Source organism: Balaenoptera borealis (assembly GCF_965194805.1).
Source record: "Balaenoptera borealis genome assembly, chromosome: 6".
In the NCBI taxonomy this organism is placed as follows: domain Eukaryota; kingdom Metazoa; phylum Chordata; class Mammalia; order Artiodactyla; family Balaenopteridae; genus Balaenoptera; species Balaenoptera borealis.
Genome location: NC_138863.1, coordinates 38,971,367 through 38,984,998, shown reverse-complemented (window position 1 = coordinate 38,984,998; position 13,632 = coordinate 38,971,367). Strand labels below are relative to the sequence as shown.

The window sequence follows — 13,632 nt, the reverse complement described above, 5'->3', positions numbered from 1 at the left end:
AGAAACAATGTCTTTCTGATAAAATATCTGTTGTTGTTAAATTTTTAAAAGAATTCCCTTCATTCAGTGAAAATGTTCTCCAGCTTTGGGGAATGTTAGATTTTATTATCAGAGTTGATTTAGATTTTCTTTATGATTGGTTAGTAGGTTTTGATTTTTGCTTTCAATTAAAGTAGATACTTATATTTTCTGGGATGTGCTATTCATCATGCACTCACCTATGAATAACAGATGCAAATCAGCTAAACAGAGCTAGGACACTATTATTAAAACAAATAGTAACCTATTTCTCAGTCATTTGTTAGGAGAATATGACACTTTCTTTACCTAATTGATCTAGGACACATCAAGGAATTTTGAAATAAAAAGATACTTTAGACTACAAGTTGTTCTTAATGTAATTCAACCTTCTGAAACAGCACATTTTTTCATATCAGTTATCTAAATCTAAACATCCTTTTCATCGGTTTAAAAATACTAGTAAATGTTAATAGCCACCTCTTTCCAAAATGCGGTTATTGATCAAGAGCAAAGTGAAGTTTTAAAAAGAAAATACTGCAGGTTCTGACATTCAATTAAGGTAGAGATAGAACCACAGTATTCATATCAGCAAAGGTATTTATCATTGTTGACTGCCCCTCCCCCCACCGCCCCAAAGAAGAAGAAAAAGTTCCTAGGATCTGGCTGCTTTAAATTATGTGTGTGAATTTCTTCCCAGGAGAAAACACAGAATAGTATAAGGTCAGAGTGAAATGTACGCTCAAGTCACAAGCAAGTCCAGTTCATTTGACTCACCTATGTGATAAAGTCCAATCCAGTCACTGGGGTCCACCTCCTCTTTAATGTCCCAGAAGATAATGAGGTTCTGGGCTTGCCCCAGCGTGTACTCATACATGCTGGCAGTCAGGCTGGAGCGGCTCTCAGAAGTCACCAGATCGGTGTCGCTGTTGGCCCGCTGTAGAGTCATATTCTCGGGCATGGAGCTCTGGGCGGCCAGGCTCTGGAGGTTCTCTGGACTCAGTGTGTACCGCATCTGGGGATTTCGACGCCTCACAAAAAGCAGGTGCTCCCGGGCTGAGCTAGCCATCCCGTCTGCCTCTCTGAGGTTGGCTTTCTACAAAGCTGGGAGAGACAAACAAGCACAAAGCATTAGTGCTACAATGCAAGGAATTAAGTTTAAGCTTCCCAGATAAAAACACTTTATGAGTGTTTGTTAAAGCCTAACCATGCCATAATCTTCTGCTGCCAAAATAAAACCTATTATTCTACTGTCAACTGATGATTGTCAGAAACAACTTCTATAGACTGAGGTCACACGCCGGCAAAGGCCATCAAACACCTGTGGCCCTCAATTTCACTGGGCACAGCTTCCTCAGAGCAATTAAGAAGGGGACTTCCCTACCATCCCTTTTATGGCTATTCTTTCTCCTTCAGAAATGGCATCCTCCTCTCCTTCACCACACTCACATATTCATTTGCTGATGCAATTAAATTTTAAAATAGCAAGACAGAAAATTTTGAGACGTGTTCAACAGAGTTGAAATATACTACTGAGGACAAGTTCTATTTCCTTCCCATAGGAATGAAACTCACTAAACCCTTTTTCAGGAGCTTGCTCAAATGTTACCTCCTCACTTAAACAGAGTTGGCCATCCTATTTAAAACTGCAACAGCCAAGCATTTCTCATCCCTCCTTCCTGGCTTTACTTTTCTCAAAAGCAATTACTCTGATCTGATGTACCACCACATAGTACCATGCTCTTATTTATTTGGTTACTGTGTACATTCCCCCACAAGAATGTAAGCTTGGGGAAAGAACACTCTTCAATAAAAGGTGATTGGAAAAATTGGGCAACCATGTGCAAAAGAATGAAACTGGACCACTGTCTTACACCATACACAAAAATCAACTGAAAATGGCTTAAAAACTTGAAATAAAGCTCCGAGAAGAAAACACAAACCAAAAATTCTTTGACATAAATCGTAGCAATATTTTTTTGGTTCTGTCTCCTAAGGCAAAGGAAACAAAAGCAAAAATAAACAAATGGGATCTAACTAAACTTAAAAGCTTTTGCACAGCAAAGGAAATCACTGATGAAACAAAAAGACAACCTACTGAATGGAAGAAAATATTTGTAAGTGATATGACTGATAAGGGGTTAATATCCAAAATATATAAACAGCTCATACAACTCAGTATCAAGAAAAACCAAACAACCCAATTAAAATATGGGCAGAAGACCTAATACAGACATTTTTCCAAACAAAACATACAGATGACCAACAGGCACATGAAAAAATGCTCAACATCACTAATCATTGGGGAAATGCAAATCAAAACCACAATGAGATATTGCCTCACACCTGTCAGAATGGCTTTTATCAAAAAGAAAACAGGTATCAAATGCTGGCAAGGATGTGGAGAAAAGGAAACTCTCCTGCACTGTTGGTGGGAATGTAAATCGGTACAGCCACTATGGAAAACAGTATGCAGGTTCCTTAAAAAACTAAAAATAGAACCAACCACCATATGATACAGCAATTCCGTTTCTGGGTATATATCCAAAAGAAATGAAAACAGGATATCAAAGAGGTATCTACACTCCCATGTTCATTGCCGCATTTTTCACAATAGCCAAAATATGTAAACAACCTAAGTGTCCATCAATGAATAAATGGATAAAGAAGATGCAATATATATACATACGATGGAGTACTTTCCAGCCATGAGAATGAAGGAAATCCTGCTCTTTGCAACAACATAGATGAACACTGAAGCATCATGCTAAGTGAAATAAGTCAGAGAAAGACACATACTGTGTTATCTCACATGTGGAATCTAAGAAAAAAGTCAAATTCTTAGAAACAGAGAGTAGAAGAGTGGTTGCCAGGGGCTGTGGGATGGGGGGTAATGGGTAGGTTGGTGAAAGGCTACAAACTCTAAATTTTCAGATGAATAAGGTCTGAGGAACTAATGTAAAACATAAATGACTACAGTTGATAACACCATATTATATAATTGAAATTTGCTAAAAGAGTAGAATTTAAATGTTCTCATCAAAAAAAAAGTGAGGTGATACATGTGTTCATTAACTAGATGGTGGGAATCCTTGCACAATGTATATGTACACCAAATCACCACAATATAAACTTTAAATATCTTACAATAGTATCAATTATACCTCAATAAAGCTGAAACTAAAAAAAAAAGAATGTAAGCTTCACAAATGCATCTGTTTTGTTCACTATTTTATCCCCAGTGTTTCCAACAGTGGCTGGTACACAGTAGGTGTCGATAAATGTTGAATGAAAAGATCAGTGAACAGTGAGCATCCTTCTGCTAGATACTCCTTAAGCTCCTAGGAGATACTCCTTACTATCTCCTAGATACTCATGACTCACACCTTGAGTCCCTTTGCTGGGCCCGCCCTTTGCCAAACCTATTTCTACCATCTAGACCCATAGTAAGCTATTTCCTTTGGCTCCCACTTGGCCTCCATCTAAAGGAACAAAGCTTTTCCTGTTCGAACTTAGATCCAGTCCCCTGTTGGTTCACTATGAGTCTAGTCCTAAGATATCCATTTCCTTCTCCATTGCCAGACTCTGACAGAGATTCTTTCTAAGACCTCTGTACTTTACTCTAGCACATTTGAGGTTCCATCGCCAGTGCCTTTCCTGTCTGTCCATGGATTCACACTCCCTCACCCAGACCCCACAGGCTCTACACAGAATGAATCTGGCTCTCCTCTCACTATCCCTTTCAGGACTACATCATTCACTAATAGGTTTATGGATTTAACATTTACTCTGCATCCCTAGTATGTGCTGGCCTCTTCAATATACTACATCTTTTCAAAAGGCCACTCCTGCAAGGTGTCCTAGAATGTCAGCATGAACTTTCATGAAAGAAAACCCAAAACTAATCTTGGGCTTAATATTTATGTTATAACTAATAATCTTGGATACCAAGTCGGAGGGAAGAAAAGAGGAGGGTTCCCTAATTTCTCCCATCCCCTCATCCATTTCACAAACACTTGGGTGAAGGGGACATTCTACCATTGCTAAGGTTATAGTACTTGCAAATGTATCTATTCAATTAATTTCTGTCATAAAGTTGATCTCATATTTTTAGCACTATCCCTTGAATTAAAAAATCACTGGGATTGGTGGGCAAGATGTCCTGTGTAAAAAGGACAGAAATAAAATGAACAGAGAAACTAATACTCCTCTTCCTAAATTTAGCACTTGCTTCCTTATGTGGTATATGGTAACTCTGACATCATATAACCCATAACTGTTAAACAACCTCAAATCCATGAAGCCTAAAATTCAGGTCAACCTCTAATCTCAGGGTTTCATGAAATTTTCATTTTAGTGGATTTCTACAGGCCGTTCTTTGTCTATAAACCCAGAGTGAGCCCAGCACCACATCAGCTTCAGCAAGCACTGTAAATAATTAACTCCTAACATGTTGTAGTCAAATAGAAAATGCAGGCTGGACATAACTAAGCTACTTCCCTGAAAGAAAGAAATAGGCCAGAATCTTTATAGCTTTAAGCCACAACAAAAGAACAACTGAAAATTACTCTGCTCTAGAAAAAAGGGGAAAAACAGGGATGTACACCAAAACTGTTTTATTTTTTAATGACCTCTATTTAATCAGAGAGATAGGTAAACACAGTGGATAAGGGAATAAGCTCCAAAGTCTGATTTCTGGGTTTCAGTCATATTTCTACTATTAAGTTGCTCTGTGATCTTGGACAATTTATTTTTTTATTTTTTTTTTATTTTTTTTTAATTTTTTTATTTTTTTATTTTTTGGCCACACCTTGTGGCTTGTGGGATCTTAGTTCCCCGACCAGGAAACGAACCTGCGCCCTCGGCAGTGAAAGCACAGAGTCCCAACCACTGGACCACCAGGGAATTCCCGACAATTTATTTTAACTCTGTGTGCCTTCATCTTCCCATTTGTAAAGTAGAGAATAATAACACCTGGTTCGTAGAATTTTGGAGAGAACTAAATGAATCAGTATAGGTACAGCATTTAGAACAGTGCTTGGCATATAATAAGTGCTCAATCATGTTTAGCTATTAATATTATTATGTGACTACATTCTACTTTAATTATATAAAGTAGAACTGGTTTTAATCCCCTTGATCCCCCCACTTATTGGGAGAGTAGGCTATCAGTATCTGCCATTATTCAAAGCACAATCCCAAAAACAGAAAAAAAAAAAAAGAAAGAAAGAGCCTGGTAGGCACTGAGGAAGAGCTATCCTGAAGCCCAAGCCTTAACGCCATAACAGTGGCCTGACAAGGGCCATTCTCTGGTCCTCTAGCCAGAGATAAGGGTTGGAATTTGACTTTCTCACCATTATTGGGTTCATTCATTCACACATGCATTCAACAAAATTTTATCGAGTACCTCCCTGGTGAAAGGGAGACACGCAACAGACAGGTCAAAAAATAAGACAGAAATGTGCGAATTTGCTAGTTTAACTGAACCCTGCAAAAAAAAACATATGGAGCATCGATTAGTACACGTCTGGCATAAAGCTACAAAGTATACTAAACAGAAAAGAGAGTAAGGTTTTCTTTCAAATTCTTTCTTTTCTTTCCCTAAGGCATGTAATTTACTCTATAGGAACTTTGACTCTGGGGGGAAAAGACAAATACACATATGAAAGAATTCAATCCTGTACTAATGACACTTCATGTATGTGTATAATTTGTCCCCACAAGTATGTGATGGAGATAATAAATGCTCATGAGGCATCAGGAAGTGATAGTAATATAAGATTTATAAAGTGTTTTACATTTTTCAAAGCATTTTCACTTCTATCATCTCAAGTGAGACCCAGAATATTATGAAGTAAATTTGAGAGATGCCATCATCTCTGTTTTCAGGTGAGAAAACTGAGGATCTGTGAGGCAAAAGGTTAGCTGAAGGAGATAAAAACACTTTGGAAGTGGTTATATATTTGAGGTAAGTCTTAAAAGGATTAGAGGAAAAGAAGAAATATATGAAGAAATGAATGCATTCTAATTGGAAGGATGGATATGGAGAAGCAACCAAGGATGAGAATATGAGAGGGAAGAAACAAAATAGAAAACAGAGGCTCTGCAGAACCCTGGGAAAATGATGGGAATCCTCCAAAGGAACCAAGCAGAAGCCCAGGGAGAGAGGCGGGTCTTAATACTGCCACTGATGACATATGGTGAGCCCGGACCTGACTCAAAACATACTGATGCCCCATGAGGTTAAACCCACCCAAGGTCGCAGAGCTGGTAAGTGACAAGGGTAAAAATCAAGGTAAAATAGGAGAGAGAGAAACACACAGACACACGAGAGAGAGAGAGAGAGAGAGAGAGAGAGAGACAGGAAGGGGGAAGAGGGAAGGGAAGGGGGGAGAAGGTGGGGAGGGGAGAAAGGGAGGGAGAGGGAGAGAAACATGTCTTGAAAGTCAAAGAGAGATTCTGAAGGAGAGCTTCAAATGTTGCAACTAACGACTGAAAAGTTACCATAGCATCTGAAAACTAGGAGGACATCCTTGGCCTTAGGAAAACCTTTTACATGGAGTGGTAAAAGTGGTAAACGCCAGACTGTTGAGGTTTGAGGAAGGAGGCTGGAAAGGTAAATGGAGGTAAAGAGTACAGACTCTTCTTCAAAAGGCTGGACTGTAAAGGGAAGGAGAGCACGTGGTAGAGGGTGATGTGTACTGAGACAGGGTTGGGTGTGTTTGCTTTTTGTTTTTCAGCCTGAGAGAGGCTGTTGCATGTTTATAATACTAGCACAGTCACTAAAAGCTCAGGAAATATCTGTTGAATGAACGAATAAATGAAAATTGAGAGAAGGAGCCAGGGAAGAGGAGAGGCTGAAGATGTAGGAAAGAGAGGAGATACATGATGGAGCAAGATGACTGAGGAGGAACAAAAGCTGGAATACACAGAACAGGAAGAGGATTAGTCTAAACCAGCACTGCCCAATAGGAATATGATGCAACCCACTTATGTAATTTTAAACTTTCTAGGAGCCACATTAAAAAACATTTAAAAATGTGAACATTTTAATCATAACATATTTCATTTAACTCAATATATCCAAACTATTATTTCAACGTTAATATAAATAATTATTAATGAGATATTTTGCATTCCTTTTTTTTTTTTTTTTTTTTTTTTTGTACTAAGGTGTTTAAAGCCAACACATATTTTATACTTAAAGCACATTTCAGTTCAAACTAACCACATCTCAAGAGCTTGAGAGCTTCATGTGGCAGGTGGCTCCTGGTCTGGACAGTACAGATCTAAACCACGGGAGTGCTCCCAGCTTCCAAGACAATCTGCTTCCTTTTCAGCTTTATCCCACCAGAAAGGCCCTCAATGTAGCTAAGAGGAAAACATCATTAACTAGCTGACAATAATGTGTGAATAACCAAGAATTCCTTAATCCTTCCCAAGGGTTCTTTCCATGCATTTTAGCATGAAGATGCTTTTTTTCCATTATAGTTTGTTACAAGATATTGAATATAGTTCCCTGTGCTATACAGTAAATCATTGTTGTTTATTTTATATATGGTAGTATTCATCTGTTAATCCCATACTCCCAATTTATCCCTCCACTTCCTTCCCCTTGGGTAACCATAAATTTGTTTTCTATGCCTGTAAGTCTGTTTCTGTTTTGTAAATAAGTCCATTTGTACTATTTTTTAGATTCCACATATAAGTGATATCATATAATATTTGTCTTTTTCATGAAGATGCTTTTTGAGCCGAATCTCGACTTGTTATATGAAGACACCCAGTCTAGGGTAGAGAATTTTCTGGGGATAGATTTGAGGACGGGGAGGGTAACAAGTCCCAGAAAGTCTTTTGGTATCTTTTAGCTTCTTTTCTTCAACCTTGAAACTCTACAGTCTTCAAAAGCAGGAACAGTGCTCCAGTGGAGCTTAGTATAACAGGGGAAGAGATGAAGTGATCAGGTTATCTGTATATTTCTTTAGCAAATACTCACATGGCACTTACTCTTTCTAAGTGATTTACAAATATATACAGGTTACTTGTAAGTCTTCTGTGTTTACCTAAATAACTGCACATACTTAAACTTCACCCTGTCTCAATATATTCAGCTATTAAATGGAGGTAACTTTAATGTACCATGCAAGACCACTTGCAAGGTTTAGGAAAATCGCAAGTGAAAGTTATTTTGCTATTTTTTAGAGTAACTACTGTTATTTTAATAAACAAATAATATAGGTCTGAATTAATTAATGCAATTAATGCCTGGGGTAGCTCTCCAGGCCTAAGAGTCTGGGGAGAGGAACTAAGACTTAGAAGACAGTTAACAGAAATCAAATGCTAAAGACCATCTTTACACATGAAAACTCACTGTGAACTCTGCCTAGTGTTGGATGACCCCATACTTAGGAAAGAAAGGGAAAACAGTTCATGCTCCCCTACCTTCCTATTCAACATGGCTCCTGGCTCCCAGAGCCCAGAAATCAGCTACATTAGGATACACAGGCCTTCGAGTTATAGCTTAGGAACTCATCCACAGCTCTTAAAGAATTGTTTCCACATAAAAAATAATTAATTCCAACTTCCAAACCACCCACTTTAAAGGAACTTTTAGAGCCTACTACTCACAAGCCGGTCACTGCATGTAGTGAGATGTGAGACTAGAGAGAGAAGAGCAGATTATAGAAGAAACTTGGGCACAGAATGTGAAGTAATTCACTTGGAACCTCACCAATGAGCAGGGAGCCATTCCAGGCTCTTGAGCAGAAGAGTCAAAATATGAAATTTAAGCATGGGAAACTTAATCTGAAAGCTCATGTGGGGCTGATTGTAAGAGGAGAAAACAGAGGTGGGGGAACCAGTTAGAAGCTAACTGATTAGTTAAGACATCCGGCACGGAGTGCTGAAGAGCGGATTCAGTAACACAGGAAGGAAGTATATCAATCAGGAATATTTCAAAGAAAGAACCCGAAGACTTGGTGGCATATTGAATACAGGGGATAAAAGTGAGGAAGAAATTAAGACTCAATTCTGGATTTTCAATCTAAGTGACAACAGAATCCCAGAAACATTAATAAGGCTGAGAAAATCAATACTACTTTGGGTGAGTTTAAAATAAATGCAATGTATCCAAGTAACTATATCCCAAAGACTCTCGTGAAGGTGGGCCCCAATTGCTGGTTATTATGAGGCCAGGGATAAAACAAATACTCAAATGCAAGTTTCTGCTTACTAATGGGCTTAGAATTTATTAGTTAAAATTGACTATGCCAATGTAACTCTAAAAGGCTCAACTCAGTGTTGAAAAACCTCACTCAGATGTTTTACTTTACATAACTTAGATCAATGGAAAAGAAGTAAAATCAGAATGCTGAGATTACAATGAGAGACTATTATACTGAGATTACAATGAGAGACTATTTCCAAACCTGCTTTGGAAAACTTCATTTTTCCCTTACAATATAAGTAATGTATTTTTTAAGAGCTCATGTTTCTGTAATAAATAAGATCAAACCCCATGCAAAAATGAATTTGCAAAGTTGCATAAAAACGTTAGCAATCAAGTCACTCTATCTTCAGCTAAAATTTGAGTTTATAACTACCTTATTCAATGCAATGTTCTCACATGGGAAAATGAGGGCTACTCCAACAACAGGCAACGACTGCTTCACATTTTCTTCTGATATCTAAGAATTCTTCCCTGGTGTCCTGGTTTCATATCTATGCCTTCTGCAATAAGAAAGGCAAATTTTCTTCAGAACAGTATCTATGTTCTTCTGAAAAGCTTTAGTAGACAAAGCTGATGGTAAGGGAAACTGATTAATACTCATCAAATTTCTTAAAAAGAAAGCTAGTCCTTTAAAGCTCCTTAGACAATCCACCCACGGTGAGCCTCTGCTGAGGCTATATGTCCCATTCCCAAAGCACACAATTTAACACGATGTAGCACTCCTTTAAAAAAAAAAAAAACCCTCCCACTTCTAGTTATGATTAGGTCGGTACTAACCTGCTCTCTCAGGTAACAGACATCTGCTTAAATGACAACCAAAAACAAAATCACTTTTCTTCCAGAAGTCAAGAGAGATATAATTACTAAGCAAATTGCAAAATGCTTTAGTATACAATTTCATTTCCAAAAGCAGCAGATTTTGTTTAGAAGATACAGACAGAAGCAGATGACAAATACATTAAACAAGTGTTTTTATTTAAAATATTTTTGCTAAAGAATCTGGAGGTGAAACCTCACCTGAAGGGCAAGTACTGAAAACATTCATTATGAAAAGATTTTTACAGACTGGAAATGCACCCTCATATTTTAATTTTCTAGACTGGACATTTAAAAATAAAACCAATAATAATAACTAACATCCTTGTTTAACCCTTCAAATTCCCAAAATCACACCACATGCATACACACACATGCTCACACCTGTTCAACTACACTGTACTTCAAACTCCATTTGTGTTTTACTACACAAATGAGGAAAACAAAGGCAGGATTATATTTATGTCTAGAGACACTAAAGAAAACATAATATGTCTGCAATAAGCAGAGATGTGAGACCTCTGGGAAGAGAAAGCAGCGAGCCATCAGACCCCGCAAGCCAGCTGTCACCTGAGATGAATAAAGTTATCACCAAATTCTCAACTAAGACCCCTTCCCAGTGGCTTTTCACTGTGCCTTCTTGCTAAGAGAAAGCATACTCATTAGTCACTGTTTATCATACATAATCATAACCCAATGCTTAGCTTACTTGGCAAGAGTGTGCTAGTAAAATGATTAAGATCAGAAAAATCCCTCCTATTCGACCTACCAATAAATGATTTCAGGGCGTTCAACAGAGAGCCTGCAGTGACTGAAGCTGCCCCTCACTTCCTCTTTCCAGGTGGAAAAGTATCAGAAAATGCAATTTTCCCTCCAGCCTGCTGCCCTTTAGGAAAAGGCTCTTCTCCCCACAATTTTCTCAAATGATATGTTATGATCCACAACATAATAATAGCCCACCTGTAAATTTGGAAAAGGGATGGACACAAATAGAAAGAATTTTAAGTTCCAAAAGTAGTTAATTTTAAAGAGAGTCCAACAAAGCTTTCAAGCTGTTGATTAGCTTGAATCATATTTGACTGAATATGCAGCCAGACAAATATGAGAAAATAATTAAGATTTGGTTTAACTCTTCTGAATTCTTTAAACGTGATAAGGCTTTTAATTCAATTACTTAATTAAACTTTTCTTTTGCAGATGTGAATAGATAATTCACAAAAGGAAAAATTTAAATCACTAATAATTATATGTTAAAAATTCAAACAAAAATTAGATATAATTTTTTATGCACTAAAATATCAACTTTGAAAAATAACAGTACTCAGAAGTGAAGGTGCAGTGAGACAGAAACTCATGCTGCTGACAGGATGGTTTTGCAAAGCTCGCTGGGCATGCCCTTGGAGAAGAAAAGGCATCTAGACCAAAACTGAAGGCAGTGGGGGACAAGTGAGTCCTCAAAACAAGTGAGTTGTTACTAGAAGAAGAGGAAATGAATGCTGGACAAAAATAAAGGGAAAAGAAAAAAATGGCAGACCCTTATATATGTAATTAGAGAAGAATTTAGGATAGAGAGTGTGGGAAGAATCAAGACAACATCTTTATCTCAACAGTAAAGGAGAGATTGTAATGGGCCCTCACTGGAATGATATTCATTGGCATAGATACCAATTTTTTTAAAAATTGATCTACACTTTAAAATGCTATTAAATTAAGAACAGCAAAACCATTTCAAGAATCATTTTTAAACATTATGCCAGATATGGAAATCAAAACTTCGTATATTTTCAATACCTGTTTAAAATTCCAACATATTTTTCAGTAAATACACATGAAGTTCCATGATCTGTCCAAGGATTGATAAAAAGAAACGAAAAACTCTTTTATATCGAGCACTCTTGGTGGTTTCCTTGCCTAGCAACAAATAGTGATGGTTTGTGCGGGAGAAGTAGAATCGATTCATTCTAGAGTCATCTCTTTTGAAAGATATTCAACTTTTACTCCCTGTACAGCCTTAGGGGAAAAGATGTCTTTTTTCTCTTGTGTGGAACACATCTCAAGACATTAATTTCCGCTAAAGCTGCAGATAATTACCAATTGTTGGTAAATGGAATTCGGATATTTAAGAACTCTGCATTACTTTGAGGTGGCTGGAAAAGTCTTTCTTGCAAAGCAAACCGCATAAGCTTCTAGCTGTGGATTGTCAAAAGCTGCTAGAAAAGATGACTAACTGTATTTATATACAATTGCTTATTCCATAAAACACCAGAGCTTGTAACTACAAACACTACTAATAGTGGCATGTACTCTACACCCCACAGAACACTCCCCTCTTTTCCATTCCCGTTGCCACAACGGCGCTAAGTCAAATCCATGTCATATCGTATCTAGGCCATCACTTCTTTATTATTTTTATTTATTTATTTATTTATTCATTTATTTATTTATTTGGCTGCACCGGGTCTTAGCTGTGGCACATAGCATCTTTGTTGCGGCCTGAGGGACCTTTAGTTGCAGCGTGCGGGATCTTTTTTTTTTTTTTTTTAAGTTGCAGCATACAGGATCTTTTAGTTGCAGCATGCGAGATCTAGTTCCCTGACCAGGGATCGAACCCGGACCCTGTGCACTGGGAGCGTGGAGTCTTAACCACTGGACCACCAGGGAAGTCCCAGGCCATCGCGTCTTAAAAGTCCTCTCTGATCCTTGTGTTTTCCCCCAGACAACCCATCTACCCTCTCCCTATAGCACTTTTTCAATGACAACACTCCCAATCAAGTAAAATACATAATTAAAGGGCCACGATGGTAGTGAACAAAGGGGCAGGGGTGGGACCTGGTTTAGGCAGGGTGAGCAGGCAGGCCACTCACAGGTAGTGACATATAAATTGATTAAGCTGAGACCTGAAGTTAGCAGGCAGTTGCATAGTCCAGGTGAAAGGTGAAGATGGCATGGATTTGCATGGTGGCTCTGGGGGTCAGGGTGGTTTTTTAGTGTATTTCTTTATACTTCCTTAAACAAATCCAAAGTGCTATACAAACTTTCTCAGTAGAAGGTTATCTATCTGCTCCCCATGAAAATGCTTAGTGCGCCCAGCATTGCTCATGCCATCCTCGCTGCTTCCTGCACCTACTCCACCTTCAAGGTCTAACGACCACCCTCTTCTTGAAGAACAGCCAGCCAGAGGCAACATTCCCATGACTGAATTCCAGTGGCCTTTTTGATATCATTCATATGACGTGTAATTCACAATGCTTTATACAGTCTAATTATAAAGATTCGTGTCTTCTCTTGCCAGACTATAAACTCTTTGAGAAAATTACTGTTTCTCTTATATGTTATATTCTCCATAAAATAGTAAGTTTTTGGTAAATATTTTTCAAATAAATGAATGGATGGGGTTGACTCCTACTAATCAGAAAATAAGAATGTAAAAGGACTAAATCGACAGTATGAATACATGTTGCATTTTCTTTAGAATTAGCCACATTAGCCATCCAAAAAGATTTACTGAGTAAAGTACTTACTTTGTGCTGAAAAGCACAAGTCCCTTGTTATAGTATAGAAAGAAATAT

General features: G+C 37.9%; 1 protein-coding gene across 9 annotated transcripts in view; it reads right to left on the bottom strand.

Moving 5' to 3' along the window:
- The window catches only part of HECW2 (HECT, C2 and WW domain containing E3 ubiquitin protein ligase 2), a 433,539-nt gene that overhangs the window by 267,338 nt on the left and 152,569 nt on the right, over positions 1-13,632 (bottom strand). For all 9 annotated transcript variants that reach the window (XR_014246124.1, XM_082397296.1, XM_082397294.1 and 6 more), the window contains exon 2: positions 796-1,122. Coding sequence is in view for 8 of the 9 variants with exons in the window: in XM_082397296.1 (XP_082253422.1) it covers positions 796-1,087 (292 nt within the window). In the remaining variant the exon portion in view is untranslated. The remainder of the gene's footprint in view (positions 1-795; positions 1,123-13,632) is intronic.